The following is a 23,291-nucleotide window of genomic DNA, read 5'->3' on the forward strand; positions in this document are numbered from 1 at the left end:
CTCACGCCGCCAGCTGCCCGCGCCGCCGCAGTTTGCCGCCGCCTAGAGCGCTTGGGCTCCTGCGCGGTCCACGCCGCCCTTGATCCAGACACCGGCGCGGCTAGCCACGTGGACCGAATCCGGGCGCGCCGTCCTCACGTGGTTCTAGCATCCGCTGGGGCTTGCTGCGTTTCCCGCTTCTCTGTAATCACCCCGGCTTCTGAGCTCCGCTCCCATGGCGGCCCTGGTGTTGGAGGACGGGTCGGTCCTGCGGGGCCAGCCCTTTGGGGCCGCTGTGTCGACTGCCGGGGAAGTGGGTAAGCAAGTCCGGGCTGGCTGCCGACCTCATCCCACTCTCTGCTGCCCCTCTCTGCCCAGCCTGCCCTGCCCAGACCCCGCCATTTTCCCGCCTGCACACCCCCTCCCCCGCCATTCCCCAGCCCGGCCCCTTTTATCCCTGACGGTCAGGGCAGCCTGCACTGGGGCATTATCCTCGCTCGGGGCAGTGCTCCGAAGAGTGCCCTGCCTAAGCCCCAGCTCTGCCTCTTTCTTGCAGTGTTTCAAACCGGTATGGTCGGCTACCCCGAGGCCCTCACTGACCCTTCCTACAAAGCACAGATCTTAGTGCTGACATATCCTCTGATTGGTAACTACGGCATTCCCCCAGATGAAGTGGATGAGTTCGGACTCAGCAAGGTAGCCACATCCAATGCTTTCTCTACATTCCTTTTCAAATCAGTAATTGTTAACTGTTAGTGAAGACACTGACATTCCGCTAGGCATTCTGGAGAAAGCAGGTACACACTAAAGTGATAGACAAGCACTCTGCAGGGTTTGTTAGGTAACACCTTGAGAAGCACAGAGTGCTGGAGGCGAAGGCGAAGAGTCTGGGCTCTAGTAAGGAACCAGTGAAAATTTTTTAGCAGCAGAGTGATGTGATGGGAGCAGTGCTTTAAGAGTGCGTAAATTAATGGGAAAGAGACTGGAAACTAGGGTCACACCCTTCTCAGTGATGGTGGGTCACAGTTCACCTACCAGACCAATGAAGTTGATTGTCATCTAAACCTGCTTTCCTTACCTTGCCTCATTCTTTACCACTTTTCAGTAGAGTTCTTACAGTATGTAGATAAGAAACTCAGTTTCCTTCTCAGTGAGGTTTCTCCTATTCCTCCTCGTCTGGAATTTGGAAACTAAGTTGCCCTCTGAGAGTTCAAGTAATAAAAAAAAAAAAAAATCAACACAAGTTAATTTTAGAGCAGCCATAGCCTCCGGTGCAGTATTCCTCAAAACTCACTTTGTCCTAATTCTAGGGTTACTGAGCCTTTAATTCTTAATATGCTTTCCCTGTCACCCTGACACTTGGAAAAGGAAACTCTAAGAAAGAGAAGTGCTTGGTATTCCTGGAAGAACCATTCCTCATCACATAAATTCACTGCATTCTGTATAAATTCACTGCATTCTAGCTTATAATGCACTATCTTGGTTAATTGACCTAAGTCTTCAGCTTTGTCAACTCTAGATACATGTCAAAGTTGAGTTTATACACTTGCAAAATTGAGGCCCTGACAGCCAAGGTGAGTAAGGCCTCCTGGAGCCACCAGCCCACCACGGATGCTTCTGCAGCACATATGCTATAAATGCACTTGTCCATGTGCAGACACCTAGCCATGGAGGGTTCTGCCAAACTAGCCTTCAGATCCCATTCATCTTTCTTTAAACCTTCCACCACTAAGCAGATGTAGTTTAAATATGCCACTTTCTCCTAGATAAACAATCTGTTTCTCTACTTAGTTATTATAAACTTATCTATCGAGTAGCAAATTTACATTACCTTTTTTCTTTTAATTTTTTTAAAAATTTATTTTATTTTCGACTGTGTTGGGTCTTCGTTGTTGCATGCAGGCTTTCTCTAGTTGCGGCGAGCGGGGGCTACTCTTCATTGCGGTGCACAGGCTTCTCATTGTGGTGGCTTCTCTTGTTGCGGAGCACGGGCTCTAGGCGCTCGGGCTTCAGTAGTTGTGGCTCACGGGCTTAGTTGCTCCGCGACATGTGGGATCTTCCCAGACCAGGGATCGAATCCTTGTCCCCTGCATTGGCAGGCGGATTCTTAACCACTGCGCCACCAGGGAAGCCGTACATTACCTTTTTTTTTAATGATAATCCCTTACGAAGTGGGGGGTGGGGGTGGGGTGGGGGTATAATGCCTAGTATTGCACCCTGAAGCTTTGTTTTTATTTAGTAAGGTATTGTGCCGCTGCCTATTCTACACTATGTTTTTATCACACCCTGTGATTATGATATTGTTTTATCTACGTTACTTTATTATTTTTTGGTTCCGTAGGTAGCAAATTAACATTCTGAAAACAGGACCTTGTCTTTTTTTATGCTCGTGCTCCTCCCCCAGCATCTGTTATAGTGCCTGGCACCAGGTGGGCCCTCAGTAAACGCTGACTACTATCATGTGTCAGGTACCTTGCTCTTGAGTTCATAGTTCGCTGATGAAGACATCTGGACACATTTGTAATACAATGGAAATAGCAAGTCAAGTAGAAACAAAGTGAACTTAGGTGAGCTCTAAGGAGGAGACACAAGCTGCAGTGGGTGAGAATGGGGGTGACTTCATGGAAAAGGGGATAGAAGAAAAGGAAGGGAAAAGGAAAATGTCATTTCAATTACTAATCAGGCACCCCAGGCCCACGTGTTCAGTGTTTCATGCGGGGGACAGCATTGCTGATAAAAGGCAAAAGCATGAGGTGCTTGGCATGTTAAAGGAACGACAGGTCATTGAGTGTGGCTGGAGTACAGGGTCCATGGCCCTGCAGGAAGGTGTGTGGCCCTTGGCTCCTCACAGTCTCCTCCTCCCATCGACAGTGGTTTGAATCCTCGGGGATCCACGTGGCAGGACTGGTGGTAGGAGAGTGCTGCCCCACACCCAGCCACTGGAGTGCCACCTGTACCCTGCATGAGTGGCTGCAACAGCGTGGCATACCCGGCCTACAAGGTATGGTGCAAGCACAGGGGTGTCTGAGTGGAGCACAGATACCCAGATGGAAAGAATCAAGGACTCTGTGGACTCTTGGGACTTGAGTCCAAGATTGTGATACAGTGTACCTGATTCCAAAGCTTTAGACTGGGGGCTGGAGCTGGGGGAAGGAACTGAGCTCTCACTCAGATGGAAAATTTCAAACATGCAAAAGGAGAGAATAGGATAATGAACCCCCAGCTTCATCAACTCAGGGCTAAACTTATTTCATCACCACTACTACAACTCCCAGATTATTTTGAAGCAAATCTCAGACATAATATCATTTCACCCACAGAGAGTTCAATAGCTGTGAAAAAAAAACCCTTGTAAAAACATGATCACAGTAACATTACGGTAACCTTTTAAAAATTAACAGTTAATTCCTTAATATCAAATATACAAGGAATGTTTCAAATTTCTCCAACTTTCTGATTTTTTAAAAACTTTGTTTATTTGAATCTGGGTCTGCGCAAGGTCTGTACATTGCACTTGGTTGATAATCTTTACTCTTTGGGCCTTGTAACCTATTTGACACAAACCGTTGATTTTCCTTTAGAATACCCCACAGTCTGCATTTTATTGATTACATTCCTGTATTGTCATTTAGCGTGTTCTTTTGTTCCTTGGTATTATTTTCTGTAAACAGATCTGGAGTGGTGGTTCAATTCATATGTGATATTTGGGGGCAAGAGTACTTCATGGTAGGGTACTTCCAGCAGGATAGCCCGGGATTTTTGATGCCCATGGAACAGTCACAGTGTGTGACTCAGGCTCTGAAATGGAAGTCTGACGTCATGCGTGACTGCGTTGGGGGAGTGATCTCTCAGAGTCTGCTGTTTGGGCAGGAGTGGACACTCGGGAGCTGACTAAGAAGTTGCGAGAGCAAGGGTCTCTGCTGGGAAAGCTGGTCCAGGATGGGACGGAGCCTTCAACCCTGCCGTTCTTGGACCCCAATGCCCGCGCCCTGGTGCCGGAGGTCTCCATTAAGGTACAGAGGTAGAGTGGGAGAGTATCCCAGACTAAGCACAGTAGTTATATTCTGCCCATACTGAGGGGTGAACACTTGAGGGAGAACCAGAAGAGGCCTCCAAGGTAGGGATTGTTGTGTGTGCACATTATACCTACTAATCACAGCTGTCAACCATCGCCCTTTATTCCTCAGGTCCCACGGGTATTCAATTCAGGGGGCACCCCTCGGATCCTTGCTTTGGACTGTGGCCTCAAGTATAATCAGATCCGATGCTTGTGCCAGCGTGGGGCAGAGGTCACTGTGGTACCCTGGGACCACACATTAGACAGTCAGGGTGAGTAGCTTAGGTCTGTACAAGGTGACAGACAAACAGCATGGGTGGAAGGTCTGGCCCTCGGTCCAGTTGCTGAAAGTCAACATGAGCTGCAGGGAAGAAGGTGGAGATAAGGGCTTTTGCTCTAGTGGTGTTTCTCTCTAGTTGAACCACGGGTTTTGACATCATCTTTTCTGCCCACTCCAGAGTATGAGGGTCTCTTTCTGAGTAATGGCCCTGGCGACCCCGCCTCCTATCCCAGCGTGGTATCCACACTGAGCCGTGTCTTATCTGAACCGAACCCCCGACCTGTCTTTGGGATCTGCCTGGGACACCAGCTGTTGGCCTTAGCCATTGGGGCCAAGACTTACAAGATGAGGTGGGACTTGTGGGGAGAGGAAGTGCCCACACCTCTGACATGATGAGGTGTGGGGAGTCTTGGGACTGGGAGTAGAGTTGGTGTTCATTAGTGTTGAAATAGGAGTGCGGGTTGTTGAGAATCGTGAGATCAGCAAGAGCTGGGTTTGGTACAGTAGTGAAGGGAGGGTGAAAGGGGCCTGTGACTCAGTACGTTTCCATCTCCAGATATGGGAACCGAGGCCATAACCAGCCATGCTTGCTGGTGGGCTCTGGGCGCTGCTTTCTAACATCCCAGAACCATGGGTTTGCTGTGGAAACAGACTCACTGCCAGCAGGCTGGCTTCCTCTTTTCACCAACGCCAACGATCACTCCAACGAAGGCATTGTACATGAGAGCCTGCCCTTCTTCAGGTGAGCCTGGGTGGTTCTGGCATGATGACTGGATCTGTACGGCTTTGAAGCCCACTGGGACTTGAAGATCAAAAAGTAAAGTGCAGCAGTGGCCCCCGTCACCTTTCCCACTACCTACCTCCAAGGCTGCCGATGATGCTGGCAATTTTCGTGATCCACTCTCTTCAACAGTGTCCAGTTTCACCCAGAGCACCACGCTGGCCCTTCAGATATGGAACTTCTTTTTGATATATTTCTGGACACTGTGAAAGAAGCCACCACCAGGAACCCTGGGGGCCAGACAGGTAAGCACTTGAGTAGAACTGGGTTGTGGATCTAAGAATGGGCTCCAGGAGAGGCATAAGATGGACCTGTCTCGGGAAACTGATAGGTGTTTGGGAGGTTAGGCGGGAGGGCTGGAAGGCAGTCAGGCCAAGATGATTCATGTATGCTTTTTCTATTCAAAGGAACCCAGAATCACAAGTCCTGGCTTCTTCTGGTCCTGCCTCTGCCACTCGTTAGAGGCATGACTTGTTCTTGATTCTTCTGTAAAGTGAGGGGTTAATCTAGATGACCTCTCGGTCTCATTCAGCTCTAACACTCTATGACTTTCTTTGCCTCCATAGTTCGAGAGCGGCTGGCTGAGCGCCTCTGTCTCCGTGGGATTCCCACCCCAGGCTCTGGGCTTCCACCACCACGAAAGGTTCTGATTCTGGGCTCAGGGGGCCTCTCCATTGGCCAAGCTGGAGAGTTTGACTACTCAGGCTCTCAGGTAAAGCACGTGCGTCCCTGACCCTCTGGGTGTGTGGCCCTCAGGAGCAGACAGGGCTGAGGCATGAGCATTAGTTGTAGGGAGGAAGTGACCCAGGAGATCTGGGGAATGTGCAGAAAGGTGAGGTGGTGAGGAACAGAAGTGGGTTTTTAGGGACTGAGAGTCCAGGGAGGGGAGAAGAGGAAGAGAAATACTGGTCTAAGACTGAAAATCTTGCTTCTGCATTCGAGGCCGATATGCCCTTTTTGTCCCCCTAGGCGATCAAGGCCCTGAAGGAGGAGAACATCCAGACGTTGCTGATCAACCCCAACATTGCCACCGTGCAGACCTCCCAGGGGCTGGCTGACAAGGTCTATTTCCTCCCAATAACGCCTCACTACGTAACCCAGGTATGACTCGGGTGAGGCTAGACTGAGGAGGGGACCCACGTGGGCAGGGGGATCCTGTGTCACTCTGGGTTTTTTCAACTTCTCTTTTTTCTTTCTTTTTTTTTTTTTTGCGGTACGCGGGCCTCTCACTGTTGTGGCCTCTCCTGTTGCGGAGCACAGGCTCCGGACGCGCAGGCTCAGCGGCCATGGCTCACGGGCCCAGCCGCTCCGCGGCATCTGGGATCTTCCCGCACCGGGGCACGAACCCGCGTCCCCTGCATCGGCAGGCGGACTCTCAACCACTGCGCCACCAGGGAAGCCCTTTCCAACTTCTTAGATCCACTCCCTAACCCCAGGGTCTTAATGACTATTATTCCTCTCTCCTCCCTCAGGTGATACGTAATGAGCGCCCAGATGGCGTGTTACTGACTTTTGGGGGCCAAACAGCTCTGAACTGTGGTGTGGAGCTGACCAAGGCTGGGGTGCTCGCTCGGTATGGGGTCCGGGTCCTGGGCACACCCGTGGAGACCATTGAGCTGACTGAGGATCGGCGCGCCTTCGCCTCCAGGATGGCCGAGATCGGAGAGCACGTGGCCCCCAGTGAGGCAGCAAACTCTCTTGAGCAGGTTCGGGGCATGGTTGGGGTGGACAGGTGTTGTTTCCTTGACGTCGTATTCTCTCCGGGTCCAGGAGCCCTCCGCGCAGCGCGCAGTCAAGGCCTGATCCGTTTGTCCGTCTCTGCTCGTTGCAGGCCCAGGCAGCTGCCGAGAGACTGGGGTACCCCGTGCTGGTGCGCGCAGCCTTTGCCCTGGGGGGCCTGGGCTCTGGCTTTGCCTCTAACAAAGAGGAGCTCTCTGCTCTCGTGGCCCCAGCTTTTGCCCATACCAGCCAAGTGCTGGTAGACAAGTCCCTGAAAGGATGGAAGGAGATTGAGTATGAGGTGGTGAGAGACACCTATGGCAACTGTGTCACGGTGAGTGACGGAGGAGGGGCATAGCATCAGGCAGTATGAGCCCTTGTAAGAGCCGGGGTCCAGCTGATATCTTTGAGAGTTCGATGTCCCTCAGACCCAGGATGGGTGCGTCTCCAGAGGCAACAGGACCCTGGGATGCAGCCTTCTGCCTCTCCTGACTCCCTTTGGCAGTGACCACTCTGGGACTCTCCCTTCACAGGTGTGTAACATGGAGAACCTAGATCCACTGGGCATCCACACTGGGGAGTCCATAGTGGTGGCTCCAAGCCAGACGCTGAATGACAGGGAGTACCAGCTACTGCGGCAGACGGCCATCAAGGTGACTCAGCACCTTGGAATTGTTGGGGAGTGCAACGTGCAGTATGCCTTGAATCCTGAGTCTGAGCAGGTGAGAATCTAGGCCGTGGGGCTGATACTGTAGCTGTTGGACTGCCTTCCATAATTTTGGGGCCTCTAGGCCAAGAGGCCCTTTAACCCTACAGACCCTGGAGTAGAAGCTGGGATTATCTTCGGTAGGGTCGGAGGATGCTGCTTTATTTTCCTGCCTTTCTGAGACCTTTCCTAGGCAGGCCTTCTAAGCCAGTTATCTGGTAACTCTTTCTCTGTTCTCTCTCTTTGCAGTATTACATCATTGAAGTGAATGCCAGGCTCTCTCGCAGCTCCGCCCTGGCCAGTAAGGCCACAGGCTATCCACTGGCGTACGTGGCAGCCAAGCTGGCTTTGGGCATCCCTCTACCTGAACTCAGGTACAAGGGTTGGGGAGAGATCAGGGAGGAAAGGTGGTGGGGAGCTTAAAAAAACATGTATGGGACAGGGAACGTGGAAAGGACGTTGGCCTGGATGTGTGGGATGGAGAGAACTATCTGGAAGCTCACCATTTACATCTCCTGCTCTGTCCTCTGGCACCCTCACCCGATGGCTCCCAGGAACTCGGTGACAGGGGGAACAGCAGCCTTTGAACCCAGTCTGGATTATTGTGTGGTGAAGATTCCTCGCTGGGACCTCAGCAAGTTCCTCCGTGTCAGCACAAAGATTGGGAGCTGCATGAAGAGTGTCGGTGAGAGACACACCCCAGGAGCCCCCTCCCCAGATCACCTCATGGGGTCCCACATGTCCCAAGCATCTAGAATGTCATAGAGTCAGTTCCCTGGCATGATCTTTCAGCTCCTATATGAGCAGCTTCTTGGGAACACGGTTTCTCAGAACTAATATTTCCAACTAAGATAGCAGTCCTCCTCAGGGGCGGGAATCAAAGACATCTGGAAATCTGTCCGAATACACATGCTACCTCCACTCCCCAGATGGCATGTCAAAAATCTTGGGATGGGGTGATAGCCATTGGACTGTCTCATTTCTCTCATGTTACGAATGAGTAAGCAGGTCCCACAGAAGACAAGTGTGTGCCTGAGTAAAGGGCGGAGCCAAGAACTGAAAACTAGATCAGTTGCTAGTTGCTTATGTTCCTCTGTTTACAGTATGTTGCCTGTCATGGGTGAGACCAGTTCCATGAAACTCCACGCACAGCACTTCATGGCATTTTGCCCATGGCCTCGTCACTAGGCTGTTAATACAGTGACAGTTTGTTCTCCACGCTTGTTTAAATACTGATTGCTTCAGGGAAACGACGACTGCTGTTTTCCTATGAACACTTCTAAGGCCAAGTCAGCGCAGTGGCAGCCACGCTGAGCGTGTCTCCTTCTCTGGGCACTTCCTGCCATGGGCACTAAATGAAATGTTGTTTAATACAATGTCTAAGATCAGAGCAGGACATCAGACACCTTTTCATAAAAACAGGGACACTTAGTAATGAATAGTGAATGGGCATGATGGTCAGCCTCCAAGCAGTGGAGAGCGTGCTGGGATTGAGTTAGTATGCTTCCTTATACTGACCCTTTAAATTGCCTTGGTTTGTCCTGCAAAGCATTTCCATTAAAACAAGCATGTGCATGTACCAAAGTGCCACCAGCTAAGGGTAAGAGCATTTTGCTGTGTTCCAGATTTTCCATTAAGAGCAATAGTAGCCTTTAAACACGTAAGTCTAAGCTCAGATATGATCTCAGAATGTTTAGAAATCTTACAGGACTGCCAAGTTGTTCCTTCTGGAGATGAATTTCTGTTAACGTAAAAATTATAATAAACATGGGAATGAAGCCATAAAGTGTGGCTAAAAGAAGTGGATTGAAAATAGGACAATCAAAAATTGATTCCTAGATGAGACATTTAAGTATCTTACATCTATTTGAGTGTTCTTGGAGTGTGATCTGCCATGGTCACTTTTTGTAACTTTTATTATACAAGTAAGATACATGAATCATTGAGAAATTAGAAAAGATAGTTTAACCAAAGAAGAGTCATCACCTGTAATCTTGTCATACAGAGATTAATTTGGGGATATGTGTGATTCCAGGATTTTTCTAGGCCTGCATGTATTAGTGCATTGGGTTTTTCTTTTACCCAGAATAAAAACTTTTATAATATAACCACATTACAAAGGAATTGAGCAAAATCACTCATCCACTTACTTAACATTACTGGTACCATCTTGACGTTTTAAAAATTTTTTTAAAGAAACAAATGTTAGGATTGTAAACAGAAAAATACATTTGGTAAGGAATATTTGAAGACCCTAGGGTAAATTGTCAGAGGACATGAACAGAACTTTATAGAATGGGAAATCAATAAGCAGGGCTGGGGGATGGGGGAAGTTCCCTCTTTTTAGTAGTTATAAATCTAGTTAAAATGAGATAATAATTTTTGCTTATTAGCAAAAACTTTTAAATGATTACACACACTTCTTAGAAGATTGGTTAAATTTATACTTTGTATTGTAAAGCGCAGACTTCTATAAAGCCACTAATACTTATCAAGGGCCAGAAGATTTATCTTACCTATTGCCCATGCACTTCTGGAAATGTATCCTAAGGAGATAACCTAAAGCACGGAAAACATCACAGCCTCACTTAGAATGATGAACACGTCAAAACTAAATGTCTTACAGTAAGTGAGCAGTTACATTATGGTAAATCATACAGGAGTTAAACGGCTGGTAATAAAGTGACATAGAATGTGGGAACAAGCTTACCATGAGGGAAAAAGCAGGATAGAAGTTATGTGTGTACTATAATCATGTATAAAACATATTTGAAAAAAGTCCAGGAGGAAGTACTCTAAAGTGATAGCTGTAAATGTGATTAGCTCTGGATGGATTTATAGAGTGATGGGATCATCTTCCTGTTCCCAGACTTTTAAAAAGTTTTAAAGGGTAAGCCAGATCCCAAATGGTATCATCACAATATGAATAAAGCAAACCGAATAACTGGATAACCCAACGGGTGGGTGGGGCCTCTGTGATACAAGTGCAACATGTTCCAGTATCCACATGCCCATTGTAGGCATTTTAGTTTCATTTCACTAATAAACACAAAACATGAAAATGGTAGGGAGAAGAGGTGCAAGTGTAAGATTCTCAATGAAACACCATAAATCCCACAACCGTGGGACTTGACTGTAAACTACAGACATTCTGGGGACTTCCCTGGCCATCCAGGGGTTAAGACTCCAAGCTTCCACTGCAGGGGGTGCGGGTTCGATCCCTGGTTGGGCAACTAAGATCCTGCAGGCCACAAGCTGAGGCCAAAAAAAAAAAAACAAAACAACTACAGACATTCTGGGCAGCACGCCCCCAGCTGCCTCTGCCCTCTGGCCCTCAGTGCTCACATGGTATCCCTCCAGGTGAGGTCATGGGCATTGGGCGTTCTTTTGAGGAAGCTTTCCAGAAGGCTCTGCGCATGGTGGATGAGAACTGCGTGGGCTTTGATCACACAGTCAAGCCCGTCAGTGACATGGTAAGCGGCTCCCCTTCCCCTGGCAGTACCCTCGGGACGGACCCTGCTTCTCTCTGTCCCCAGCCCCTGAGCTTGCTGCCAGTAGTACTAGCAGCAGTCACTGGCGGACCTTTGCTGTGTTTTCACTTTGCTGAGAGTTCGGTGACTTCATTTCTCATGTTTCATTATTCTGAGGACGTATCACTAGATTTGTTTCTACAGATGGGGAAGCGGAGGCTTAGCTTGTCTGCCCTCTCCCCGTTAGGAGCTGGAGACTCCAACAGACAAGCGCATCTTTGTGGTGGCAGCTGCCCTGTGGGCTGGCTACTCGGTGGATCGCCTGTACGAACTTACTCGCATCGACCGCTGGTTTTTGCACCGAATGAAGCGGATCGTAGCACACACCCAGCTGCTGGAGCAACACCGTGGACAGTCTCTGCCCCTACCCCTGCTGCAGCAGGCCAAGCGCCTCGGCTTCTCAGACAAGCAGATTGCCCTCGCAGTTCTCAGGTCAGGGATGGCGGGGAGGGCCTCGGGCTGAGAAGTGCCGGGCAGAGAACCTTTGTACCAGCGAGGGGCCCTCGGAGGGGAGGGTGTGGGGAGCTTTGGAGGCCCCTGACCTTCAGCCCTGGGAATTTTCCTCTCTGATCCCTACCTGGGATCTCCGCCCTCTACTTGGTCCATACCCCACTCCCAGGGCCTACGTTTCTGACCCTTCTTCTTCAGCACAGAGCTGGCTGTTCGCAAGCTGCGTCAGGAACTGGGGATCTGCCCAGCGGTGAAGCAGATTGACACAGTTGCAGCTGAATGGCCAGCCCAGACAAATTACTTGTACCTGACATACTGGGGCACCACCCATGACCTCAGCTTTCGAACGCCTCATGTCCTGGTCCTGGGCTCTGGCGTCTACCGTATCGGCTCCAGCGTCGAGTTTGACTGGTGTGCTGTGGGCTGCATCCAGCAGCTCCGAAAGGTCCAAGAGCTAGTCTTTCCTATGGTTTTCTCTGCTGTTCTAATCAGCTTTGGCAGCTGCCTTCCACCCACACTCAACCCTGGCGCTTTCTAGTCATTGCTGCACCTTAACATCTATTACAGGGCTTTGGGTTGGGGGGGTCCCCTTAAGCCGTCCTGTGCCTCACATGTGGTTCCTCTCCAGAACTCTGTATCTGCTTTTCCGATAGCTTCATTGCTGGTCTGACTTCCCTCCCAAGGCAGCCGTCCTGTACAGCAGTTTCAGAGACAGCTGAGGCGGTGCTCTCTGGAGTACTGCTTTGGCTTTACTCTCTCGGTGCTCTTCTTCCCATCTGATTGCTGAATGTCATTCCCCTCGCTGTCGCAGATGGGGTATAAAACCATCATGGTGAACTACAACCCAGAAACAGTCAGCACCGACTATGACATGTGTGACCGACTCTACTTCGATGAGATCTCTTTTGAGGTGAGACGGGTGAAGGCTGCCCGTTAACCTGGGAGGCCAGTCAAGTAGGAGTAGCTGACGGACCTAAGACTCTTTAGAACTTGTGGGGTTTGAGGGTGAAGGCTGAAGAGCAGTGAACAAGAAGACTCAGACCCCTGACCCTGCCCGCTGCCGCCACCTGTTTCTCCTCCTGCACCGTAGGTGGTGATGGACATCTATGAGCTAGAGAACCCCGAAGGCGTGATCCTGTCCATGGGCGGGCAGCTGCCCAACAACATGGCCATGGCTTTGCATCGGCAGCAGTGCCGGGTGCTGGGCACCTCCCCTGAAGCCATCGACTCGGCTGAGAACCGTTTTAAGTTCTCCCGGCTCCTGGACACCATTGGTATCAGCCAGCCTCAGTGGAGGGAGCTCAGTGACCTAGAGGTGGGCTGGGGCCTGGTGGGGTCTGGAGGCTGGATGACATCACGGGTGAGTGTGAGCAACCCAGCTAAGCTCCCTTTGCCCTTAGTCTGCCCGCCAGTTCTGCCAGACCGTGGGGTACCCCTGTGTCGTGCGCCCCTCCTATGTGCTAAGTGGTGCTGCTATGAACGTGGCTTACACCGATGGGGACCTGGAGCGCTTCCTGAGCAGTGCGGCAGCTGTCTCCAAGGAGCACCCCGTGGTCATCTCCAAGTTCATCCAGGAGGCCAAGGTGGGAGGCTGCAGACAGGTCTCTGCAGGCAGGCTCCCAGCCTCAGAGGCGACTCCCCTCTCTGGTCCTACAGAAGTTTGTAGGCACAGGGGGCTGGATAGGACGGGTTGTGCCAGGGCTCTTAAAGGAAGGGAAGCTTCCTGCGGGGGCGAGCGGGAGAAGAAGATGGCCCTTGCTCTACATCACATTGCCCTGCACGCCGCCCACCCCCCACCACCCACTAGGAGATTGATGTGGACGCTGTGGCCTGTGATGGTGTGGTGGCAGCCATCGCCATCTCCGAGCACGTGGAGAACGCAGGTGTGCATTCAGGTGATGCCACACTGGTGACCCCGCCGCAGGACATCACTGCCAAAACCCTGGAGCGGATCAAAGCCATCGTGCACGCCGTGGGCCAGGAGCTGCAGGTCACAGGACCCTTCAATCTGCAGCTCATTGCCAAGGTAGTAAGAGGGGGCAAAAGGCAGGGACCAGAGGTCCGTGGTGCCTCCTTGTTCTGTGCCGGCCCTGGCGCCAGGGAGCCCTCATCGGAGGAGGAAAGCCTGAGGGGCAGGGTCACAGCTCGAGCCCACAGTATTGTCAGGGTTTCTAATAGTCACCCTGCCCCCTGTCCCGGGTTGATGACCCACAGAACGATGAGTGGGGGGAAGAGCCAAGGTCCCTGGGATGGTGTCACAAGCCCACCTGTGGAAGGCCCGACCAGTCCCTCTCTGCCCAGGACGACCAGCTGAAAGTCATTGAATGCAACGTGCGTGTCTCCCGCTCCTTCCCCTTCGTCTCCAAGACCCTGGGTGTGGACCTAGTAGCCTTGGCCACGCGGGTCATCATGGGGGAAGAAGTGGAGCCTGTGGGGCTCATGACTGGCTCTGGAGTCGTGGGGGTAAAGGTAAGGAGGATTGAAGCCCGAGGTTATCAGTCAGCGGGGAGGCAAATAGTGGAGGGAGTTCATCTCCTGCACAAGCTATATGTCAGTCGGCATATAAACCAAGCACCTCCTGTGGGCAAGGCCTTCCTGGGCCGTCAGGGCAATAAGATGGTCTTTGTCTCTTAGGAGCTTCCACTCTAGTGATGGGAGGCAAGAGAAGTCGGGTCCAAAAACAGCTTGTTTCTAGAACAGTGTGTGATAAACCTGCATAATAGAGATAAAAACAAAATGCTAAAGGAGGTGCGACTTCCAGAGAGGGTGGTGACCCTCAAGAAGGCTCAAGAAAAGAAGTGGTATTTGGAATGAGCCTTGGAGGACGGTCAGGATGTGAGATTTGAGATTGGCCAAGCTTGTTGAGGAGGTGTTCCGAGGCCAGGGAGTAGCCTCGTGGAGACCGAGGGGAGCCCGAGCATGTTTGGGAAGCAGCTGATGATTGGTGGGTTCACGTGGAGCCGCACAGGGAAGGCTCACCCCGCTGTCTGGAGGAGGCCGAGAGAGGGGATTGAGGCCCCCCCACTGGTGCAGGATATGGGCCTATCACGCCTGGGCCTCACTCACCTCCTGCTCTCTCAGGTGCCCCAGTTCTCGTTCTCCCGCCTGGCGGGTGCTGATGTGGTGCTGGGTGTGGAGATGACCAGTACCGGGGAAGTGGCTGGCTTCGGGGAGAGCCGCTGTGAGGCCTACCTCAAGGCCATGCTAAGCACTGGCTTTAAGATCCCCAAGAAGAACATCTTGCTGACCATTGGCAGCTATAAGGTACAGAATCCGGGGGGTGCCTGAAGATGGGGGGACAGATGGCCTTGGCTCCCTGGGCCAGGGCTGACCTTGAAGTGGAAGACGGGAGAAACACAGCCTCATCCTCCTTCTTGGTTCAGAACAAAAGTGAGCTGCTCCCAACTGTGCGACTGCTGGAGAGCCTGGGCTACAGCCTCTACGCCAGCCTGGGCACTGCTGACTTCTATACAGAGCACGGTGTCAAGGTATGGGCTGCTCCTGCCCTACCCCACGCTGCCCACTCTCCAAGGGTGTGAGAGCACCCAGGAATTCTCTCCCTGTTCGCCTGCTTTTCTTGTCATTGTATAAATTATATATTCCACGTAGAGCAGTAGAACATACAGAGAAGCAAAGAGAAAAAAAGAATTCCCTCATGACCTCCCCACCATTGTTAACATTTTGGCATGTTTCCTTCCAGAATTTTATCTTTCTGCGTGAAGTGTGGGCTCATACCGCAGAGTCCTTGGTAACCATAGTGTAGATGCCTTTCTTGTCAAGAAAAATGCTTTGCCTGTAGCTAAGAGAGGTAGCCTGGTCCCCATCCTCCTCATGGGCTCCCGGACCACCTCTCCTCCCTTCCGGTTGGCCTTCCTGGCCCCTGCCAGGCTCGGGTTGGCCCCGACCTTGTCTCTGGGCCACAGGTAACGGCTGTGGACTGGCACTTTGAAGAAGCAGTGGATGGAGAGTGTCCACCACAGCGAAGTATCCTGGAGCAGCTCGCTGAGAAGAACTTCGAGCTAGTGATTAACCTGTCCATGCGCGGGGCCGGGGGCCGGCGTCTCTCTTCCTTTGTCACCAAGGGCTACCGCACCCGGCGCCTGGCCGCTGACTTCTCCGTGCCCCTCATCATCGATATCAAGTGCACCAAACTGTTTGTGGAGGTAACTGACACCTGGGTGCCGGGAAGGGGGCAGCCAGCGTCAGTGGGGGAAGAGGGAGAAGTGAGCGTGCCCTGGGGCTGGGAAATCTCAGTACGAAACAGCTATGCTAGTGATCAAGTTTTGTGGCTGCAGAGAGAGCAGGTGGGTATAGAGAGGCCGAAGCCTGGTTTATGGGAAAACCCAATCCCTCTCTGCACCTCCCAGGCTGCCCTTAAGTCAAAGCTGACCGTGGTTCCCACTTTGCAGGCCCTAGGACAGATTGGGCCAGCCCCTCCTTTGAAGGTGCATGTTGACTGCATGACCTCCCAGAAGCTCGTGCGGCTACCTGGTAAGTGCATCTCTTGAGAGAACCTGGTTTCTGGACACTGGTAGAAGCTTGCATGGACCCTGGGTGCAGCACAGGATGGCCGTGGGGCCCACTCTGCCCTGGAGTGTACAGAGTGGGGAGGGCCCAGAATCTGCCTCACCCTAAGCTCTTTTACTCCTCCATCCACGATGCCCTTGACAAACCTCACCACCTCTCACTTGTATCGGTCGCTGCTTATTTTCCTGCCACCCCAGTTCACCTCCTTGATGCCCTGCGTGTCTCGGAATCTTCCTCTAATCTGCTGCCTCCGTGTTCTCCCAGGATTGATTGATGTCCACGTGCACCTGCGGGAACCAGGGGGGACACACAAGGAGGACTTCGCTTCAGGCACAGCGGCTGCCCTGGCCGGGGGCATCACCATGGTGTGCGCCATGCCTAATACCCGGCCCCCCATCATCGATGCCCCTGCTCTGGCCCTGGCACAGAAGGTGAGCCCTTGTTCTCCTGCTTCCTGGTGACCCCCATGCCCCCACCAGCCTCCCCCACCTCCCTGAACCCTGCTCCCTCTGCCCCTCCCCAGGGGCCCAGACCATGCATGGGTGCCACGCTGGCACCGGTGCTGAGGGGCCTAATCTCAACTGTACCCTCTCCAGCTGGCAGAGGCCGGCGCCCGCTGTGACTATGCCTTATTCCTCGGAGCTTCGTCGGAAAACGCAGGGACCCTGGGTGCTGTGGCTGGGTCTGCTGCAGGGCTGAAGCTCTACCTCAACGAGACCTTCTCCGAGCTGCGGCTGGACAGTGTGGCCCAGTGGATGGAGGTAGGGGTGGGCAGGTGGGAGGAGGCAGCCAACCAGTACCTCCTGGCTTAGGGCCCCACACAGTGGGCTGGCAGCAGTGAGTCAGGTGCTCTGTGAGGGCTTGGGCTCTGCACGGTCCCGGAATGTTCTTCCTGCCCCCAGCACTTCGAGACGTGGCCGTCCCACCTCCCCATTGTGGCCCACGCAGAGCGTCAGAGTGTGGCCGCCGTCCTCATGGTGGCCCAGCTGACCCAGCGCTCGGTACACATCTGTCACGTGGCGCGGAAGGAAGAGGTGAGAGCCCAGCAGAGGTGCCCCTGTTGCTTTCCCAGTAACTCCAGGTGATCAGGGTAGTCCTTGGGGGCAGGAGAGGGGCAGGGCACGAGCAGGGGAGCCTGGAGCCTGTACCCAGCACATCTGCCCCATGACTTTCCGAGAGGGGAGGTGGGCTGCGGGGACTTTGCAGGGTGGGGCCTGGAGGGAGGCCTCCTCGAGGTCTCCCTGCTCTCCCCCAGATCCTGCTGATTAAAGCCGCAAAGGCACGGGGGCTGCCGGTGACCTGTGAGGTGGCGCCCCACCATCTGTTCCTGAGCCGCGATGACCTGGAGCGTCTGGGGCCCGGGAAGGGGGAGGTTCGGCCTGAGCTTGGCTCCCGGCAGGATGTGGAAGCCCTATGGGAGAACATGGCCGTCATCGACTGCTTTGCCTCCGACCATGGTGAGAGGGCCCAGGCCGAACCCCCTCTGCCCGGGCGGGCTCGTGCCCCATCCTCACGGGCAAGGACCTTGGGTTCCGTGAAGATTGGGCCTTGATCTGGGTAGGATCCCAGCCTCTAATACAGTTCCTGGTCTGTCATAGGTGCTTGATAAATATTTACTAAAAGAACGAATGAGTAAACTGTAAATGAGAGAATGTGGGTGAAAGGGGTGGGCCCCCAAAGATGACAGCAGTCCCAGTTTCCCTACCTTCTGATTCCCAGAAAAAATTAGCATCGGGGTTGGTAGTGAGGCACCATCTTGGTGGCGTGCGTGACCTCTCGTGTGTGGAGGCGATCGGTTCCGAGGGTCATGCTCTCTTCTCCCAGCCCCCCACGCCGTGGATGAGAAGTGTGGGCCCCAGCCACCCCCCGGCTTCCCGGGGTTGGAGACCATGCTGCCCCTACTGCTGACGGCAGTGAGCGAGGGCCGGCTCAGCCTGGATGACCTGCTGCAGCGACTGCACCACAACCCCCGGCGCATCTTCCACCTGCCGCCCCAGGAGGACACCTATGTGGAGGTGTGGGGTTGAAGGCCGGGGGGCGGGGGCTCCCCAGCCCTGGGAGCCGTTCCACGCCGCAGCCCGTGCCTGGCGTAACCCGTGACTCTGACAGGTGGATCTGGAGCATGAATGGACGGTCCCCAACCACATGCCCTTCTCCAAGGCCCACTGGACACCCTTTGAAGGGCAGAAGGTGAAGGGCACCGTCCGCCGTGTGGTCCTGCGAGGAGAGGTTGCCTATATTGACGGGCAGGTATGTGTGTGGCCCATGCTCAGGCCGGTCGTGACCCGCTCGTGCTATATTCTCCTCCCACCCCAGCACATCTCTGTGGTCCCACTACCCGTCCAACTGCCCTGGGTGCGGGTGGTGCAGGTCCCCAGGGCATTTTTTTCTTCTCGCTGGCTTCCACCCCTTTAGGACCCCAGTCTGGCTCACTTGCCCGCCCCTGCCTTCTGTCCGCAGGTGCTGGTGCCGCCGGGCTACGGACAGGATGTACGCAAGTGGCCACAGGGGGCTGTTCCCCAGCTCACGCCCTCGGCCCCCGCCGCCAGTGAGCTAAACACGGTATGCGCGCTGCTTCGGGCTGGGGGGCGGGGTTGGGGGTACAGTCAGGCGTCCGGCTGGCAGCATTGGTGGTTCGGGGCAGTGGAACGTTCGTCACTTAACACTTAATATCCTCACCACCTACCCCCTCTACTGCAAAACATAGAATTAACTCAGTTTAGGAGTCTTCCCACAGGAAACACACCCCATTATTAACCCAAGCAGAGAGACGTCTTGGAGAGGCCAGTGGGCCCGCGCCTGTTGAGGGCAGCCCAGTGGGAGGCGGGGCTGAGGGGACATGATGGAGGTAGAATCCTAGCGGACAGGGAGCAGTTTGGCTTTTCTTGAGGGATTGAATTTGAGGAGGGTCAGGTCAGTACCCAGTGTTGTCTCTCCAGACCCCAGAGAGGCCCCGCCGGGGCATCCCAGCGCTTCCCGATGGCCGCTTCCACCTGCCGCCCCGAATCCACCGAGCCTCTGACCCAGGTTTGCCAGGTAAGAGGAAGGTCCTATGACGTGGAGGGTGGGGCCACCTGGACTTAGAGACGTGTCCAGATGGGCTCCTCTCCCCCGCAGTGTCCCAGGTGGGCTGAGGTTGGGGGCTTTGTGGCCTAGGAACTGTCCCAGCGCCCCCCAGCACCTCACCTCTGTCCACTTACCTTGTCCTTCCTGCTGCCCTCATCTGACCTGCTGTGCCCGCCTTTGCCTAAATCAGCCCGCCCAGCTTGAGGGAGGCATCCCACAGCTTCTTCTCACAGGCCCTTTTTTGTTGTGGGCAGCTGTGTTCCTCCGCCTGGGAGCTGGGATCCCATGGGGCAGCAGAGCGTGGGGTAAATCCAGGTTGTTGGTTGGTGTGAGCCTGGCCGTTCTCCCTGCCTAGGAGCCTTTTGCCAACTGGGAGGGTTCCGGGAGGGCACCACTGATCACACACAACAGCCCCTGTGGGAAATCACGTGTCCGTGCCCAGAGCTGCCGGTCCTTCCTGCCCTCACCTAACCTGCTGTAGCTACTGTGGTGTGAGTTGGTTTAACACAGACACTGTGGTCTGGAGTCCTGGGGAAGCGGGGGCTCTTCACACACCTCAGCCACAGGCTTACATCTGTCCTGTTGCCCTCTTTGTAGCTGAGGAGCCAAAGGAGAAGACCTCCCGGAAGGCAGCTGAGCCAGGTGAGAGATGCCCCGGAACACGCGCTCACCTTGGGGACCTCTCTGATCTGGCCTGGGTAGGAGGAACCCTCTGACCAGCCTCTTCCGCCCCGTCCCTCACTCTGCAGAGCTGATGGGAACCCTTGACGGCACCTGCTACCCTCCACCACCAATACCTAGACAGGCGTCGCCCCAGAACCTGGGGACCCCTGGCCTGCTGCACCCCCAGACCTCACCCCTGCTGCACTCATTGGTGGGCCAACATATCCTGTCTGTCCAGCAGTTCACCAAGGATCAGGTGCCTGGGGGAGGGAGGAGGGGAACACCCAGAGCTTTGAGGACCTGGAGAGTCGGGGCTAGGGCCCCTGGGGGCCACCGCCTTTCCAGCTGACTTGGGATCTTTCTTAGATGTCTCACCTGTTCAACGTGGCACACACGCTGCGCATGATGGTGCAGAAGGAGCGGAGCCTCGACATCCTCAAGGTCAGGGTCAGGACTGTGGGCTGGGGATCCAGGCCCGTGTCCGCAGGGCTGTGCGGTGGTCAGAGGGGTCTCCCTCCCCTGCCATAGGTCCCCTCGTGTGAGTCCACACCCTCCATAGGTAAGCCCTACTCTGGGAGGTCCTGCTCCTCTAGGCCGCCCCCACGCTTGCCCTCCTCCGATCGGTATTCAGCTGACTTGCGGGGCCCTGAGCACCAGCACACAGGCCCGCTGATCTGGTCACGTTATTGGTGCTGGTGTATTCGTGGGAGTGAAGTCTAGGGTATTTCCTTCTCTCCCAGAGAATGAATGTCTCGTTCAGACTCTTAACAATGGCTTTTTGGAGGCAGACCTTTAGCTCAGAGTGACACTATGGTGGAAATGTCAAGGCTACAACAGGTCATGGGAAGGTTTGGGGGACAGGGTTCTAGCACCCCTCTTGCGTAAGTTGGGGAGGCAGGCATCAGCCCACGCGCTCCCCAAGGTGAACACGTGTGTGCACACATGACTCCTGCCTCCCCCAGGGGAAGGTGATGGCCTCCATGTTCTACGAGGTGAGCACGCGGACCAGCAGCTCCTTTGCAGCGGCCATGGCCCGGCTGGGGGGCGCCGTGCTCAGCTTCTCAGAAGCCACGTCCTCCGTCCAGAAGGGTGAATCCCTGGCTGACTCGGTGCAGACCATGAGCTGCTACGCCGACGTCGTGGTGCTGCGGCACCCCCAGCCCGGAGCGGTGGAGGTGAGGCCGGCCTGTGTGCCGGGGCAGGATTGATTTGGCTGGACCCAGGGACACGAGGGCCCTCCTGCCCACACTTCCTGTGACTGCAGGTCTCAGTCGGGCCAGATGGGTGCGGGGACCCCAGGAGGAGTGGGACTGCGGCAGGGAGTAGGGGTCCCTGAGACGCAGAAGACAGGATTCTCCTTCCTCGTCCCCGTGTTCACAGCTGGCAGCCAAGCACTGCCGGAGGCCAGTGATCAATGCCGGGGATGGGGTCGGAGAGCATCCCACCCAGGCCTTGCTGGACATCTTCACCATCCGGGAGGAGCTTGGGACGGTCAACGGCATGACGGTGAGGGTGGCGGCAGGGGTTGGAGGCCTGCCTGGTGATGGTCTGGAGAGGGGGACAGTGGGGAGGTGGTTTCTGCATTTCAGCGCGTGTTGCGCGCATTCTGAGGTCTACGTTCTGGTTCTGAGGCCGAGAGCTTTAAAATGGGGGTGCGGGTGTGCTCAGTCTGGGGGCCCTCTTGGTGACCGGCTTCCTCCCCAGATCACAATGGTTGGGGACCTGAAGCACGGACGCACGGTGCATTCACTGGCCTGCCTGCTCACCCAGTATCGCGTCAGCCTGCGCTACGTGGCGCCTCCCAGCCTGCGCATGCCCCCCGACGTGCGGGCTTTCGTGGCGTCCCGCGGCACCAAGCAGGTCAGGCCCTGGGAGCCCGTGGGGGACCTGGGCTGGGCGGTCAGTGCCGGCACCACACTCACCCTGGCTGGGCCTCACCCTCCAGGAGGAATTTGAGAGCATCGAGGAGGCGCTGCCCGACACCGACGTGCTCTACATGACTCGCATCCAGAAGGAGCGCTTTGGGTCTAGCCAGGAGTATGAAGCTGTGAGCACGAGGGCTGAGGAGAAGCCAGGGCTGGAGCTGCTGGGCATCCAGACTGGCAGCCGGGAAAGCTGGGTCCCTCGCTTGCGACAACTGAGTGCGAGGACGGGGGGTGGAACCCAGGCTCGTGGGCTCGCAGCCGCCCCTGCCCGGCCGTGCTCACGGGGCCCCTCTCTGCCTCGCAGTGCTTCGGCCAGTTCATCCTCACTCCCCACATCATGACCCGGGCCAAGAAGAAGATGGTGGTGATGCACCCCATGCCCCGAGTCAATGAGATAAGGTGACGTGGCGTGAAAATTGAGGATACGCTTGGGGGCGGGGTCTGGCTCTGGGAGTGCACTCAGTCCGTTCAGGCTGTCGTGGGCACATGGTAACCCTTCCTTCTCTTGCAGTGTGGAGGTGGACTCGGACCCCCGAGCCGCCTACTTCCGGCAGGCGGAGAATGGCATGTACATCCGCATGGCTCTGTTAGCCACTGTGCTCGGCCGCTTCTAGGGCCCGACCCCTCAGCCTCTTCTCAGGCCCAGCTGCTGGGCATGGAATCCGGTGCCCTCCACGGAGGCAGCACACTTAGTAGATGTTCTCGGGCATCCAGATAGGTCATGTGCTCATACGCACACACATGTGGACCACGCTTCAGACGCTGGACTGGACTGGAGCTGTCTAGCATGGGGGTGGGGCCTCTGATGCTGGGGCCCAGTCGGCCCCGTCTCCCTTATTGCACCTGAAATCTGTACTGTTACTTTTCCACTGACTTAGTAAAACAGCTGAGCTGCCTCTGGTTCTTGCTTCCTTGCATGTATCCTGGCTTCAGCAGAGGATGTTAAGTGTAATAGGCAGAGCTTTCTTCTAGAAAACGAGAATAGTTTCCCAAATACGAGAGCAGCCTTGCCGGGCAGGCTCATGTTCTGGCCAGGGGAGCAGCCAGTCCCCCATTTTCAGAGTGGTGGCTCTTTGGGGTTCTGGGCGGGAACATGCCATTCTACTGGTGCTCTCCGTGGCCCACACTACACTGATAGGTGTCCAGCCCTCCTTCCTCAATTCAGGTGCATGAGTCGTGGTGAAGGGAGGGCTGAGCATCTGCGTTCTGCTAGCGGTGTTCATTATCCCGTAGGCCTTTTCTCTCCTCTGGTTAATCCTCTCCTCAGTGGCTGAGGTGGCCACTGCATCCTCAAAACCTCGCTCGGAGTTCTCCGGCTGCCGGTACTGGGAGGAGCCCCTCCTACCTACTATCCCTGGGAGCCCGCCTCACTGGACTTCTCAGCCTGGACTAGGGTAAGGGGGGCTGAGGAGCACTTCTGCTTGGGAACCCTGGGCTGGGAGCTGAGGTGGAGTAGCTCAGGTATCTGCACGCTAGCGCTTCTGTGGATCCTTCAAAGTGTGTGAGCTCTTGCATTTCATGAACTTGAGCAGCGTTACATTTCTGGATCCAGCAGGCTAACTTACACCCTCTGGGTACAAAGCACCATGTGCAGTGGGAGTATAAGGA

The 23,291-nt window shown here is 54.6% G+C and overlaps 1 protein-coding gene across 2 annotated transcripts; it reads left to right on the forward strand.

Annotated features, from left to right (window-relative positions):
* The first annotated feature begins 2 nt into the window (after positions 1 to 2).
* CAD (carbamoyl-phosphate synthetase 2, aspartate transcarbamylase, and dihydroorotase) lies at positions 3 to 22,657 on the forward strand. Of its 2 annotated transcripts, XM_082671883.1 has the most exons (45): positions 3 to 296; positions 536 to 675; positions 2,851 to 2,980; positions 3,850 to 3,992; positions 4,167 to 4,308; positions 4,495 to 4,666; positions 4,873 to 5,058; positions 5,230 to 5,342; positions 5,664 to 5,809; positions 6,067 to 6,198; positions 6,570 to 6,803; positions 6,929 to 7,150; positions 7,350 to 7,538; positions 7,772 to 7,896; positions 8,077 to 8,207; positions 10,883 to 10,995; positions 11,240 to 11,484; positions 11,701 to 11,947; positions 12,314 to 12,412; positions 12,593 to 12,817; positions 12,903 to 13,085; positions 13,310 to 13,528; positions 13,804 to 13,971; positions 14,584 to 14,766; positions 14,886 to 14,990; positions 15,426 to 15,665; positions 15,912 to 15,993; positions 16,294 to 16,460; positions 16,626 to 16,790; positions 16,932 to 17,063; positions 17,285 to 17,486; positions 17,854 to 18,044; positions 18,139 to 18,279; positions 18,490 to 18,591; positions 18,969 to 19,065; positions 19,350 to 19,400; positions 19,693 to 19,737; positions 19,845 to 20,014; positions 20,125 to 20,199; positions 20,721 to 20,933; positions 21,139 to 21,264; positions 21,463 to 21,618; positions 21,704 to 21,805; positions 21,988 to 22,082; positions 22,195 to 22,657. In XM_082671883.1, the coding sequence occupies exons 1-45, from the start codon at positions 215 to 217 to the stop codon at positions 22,295 to 22,297; spliced, it is 6,729 nt and encodes a 2,242-aa protein (XP_082528009.1). In that variant the 5' UTR covers positions 3 to 214; the 3' UTR covers positions 22,298 to 22,657. The 2 variants fall into 2 exon arrangements, with proteins under 2 accessions (XP_082528009.1, XP_082528010.1); XM_082671884.1 differs by lacking the exon at positions 19,350 to 19,400.
* The last annotated feature ends 634 nt before the right edge of the window (positions 22,658 to 23,291 follow it).

The sequence above is a fragment of the Grampus griseus genome, assembly GCF_964374135.1.
Source record: "Grampus griseus genome assembly, chromosome: 15".
Classification (NCBI taxonomy): Eukaryota; Metazoa; Chordata; class Mammalia; order Artiodactyla; family Delphinidae; genus Grampus; species Grampus griseus.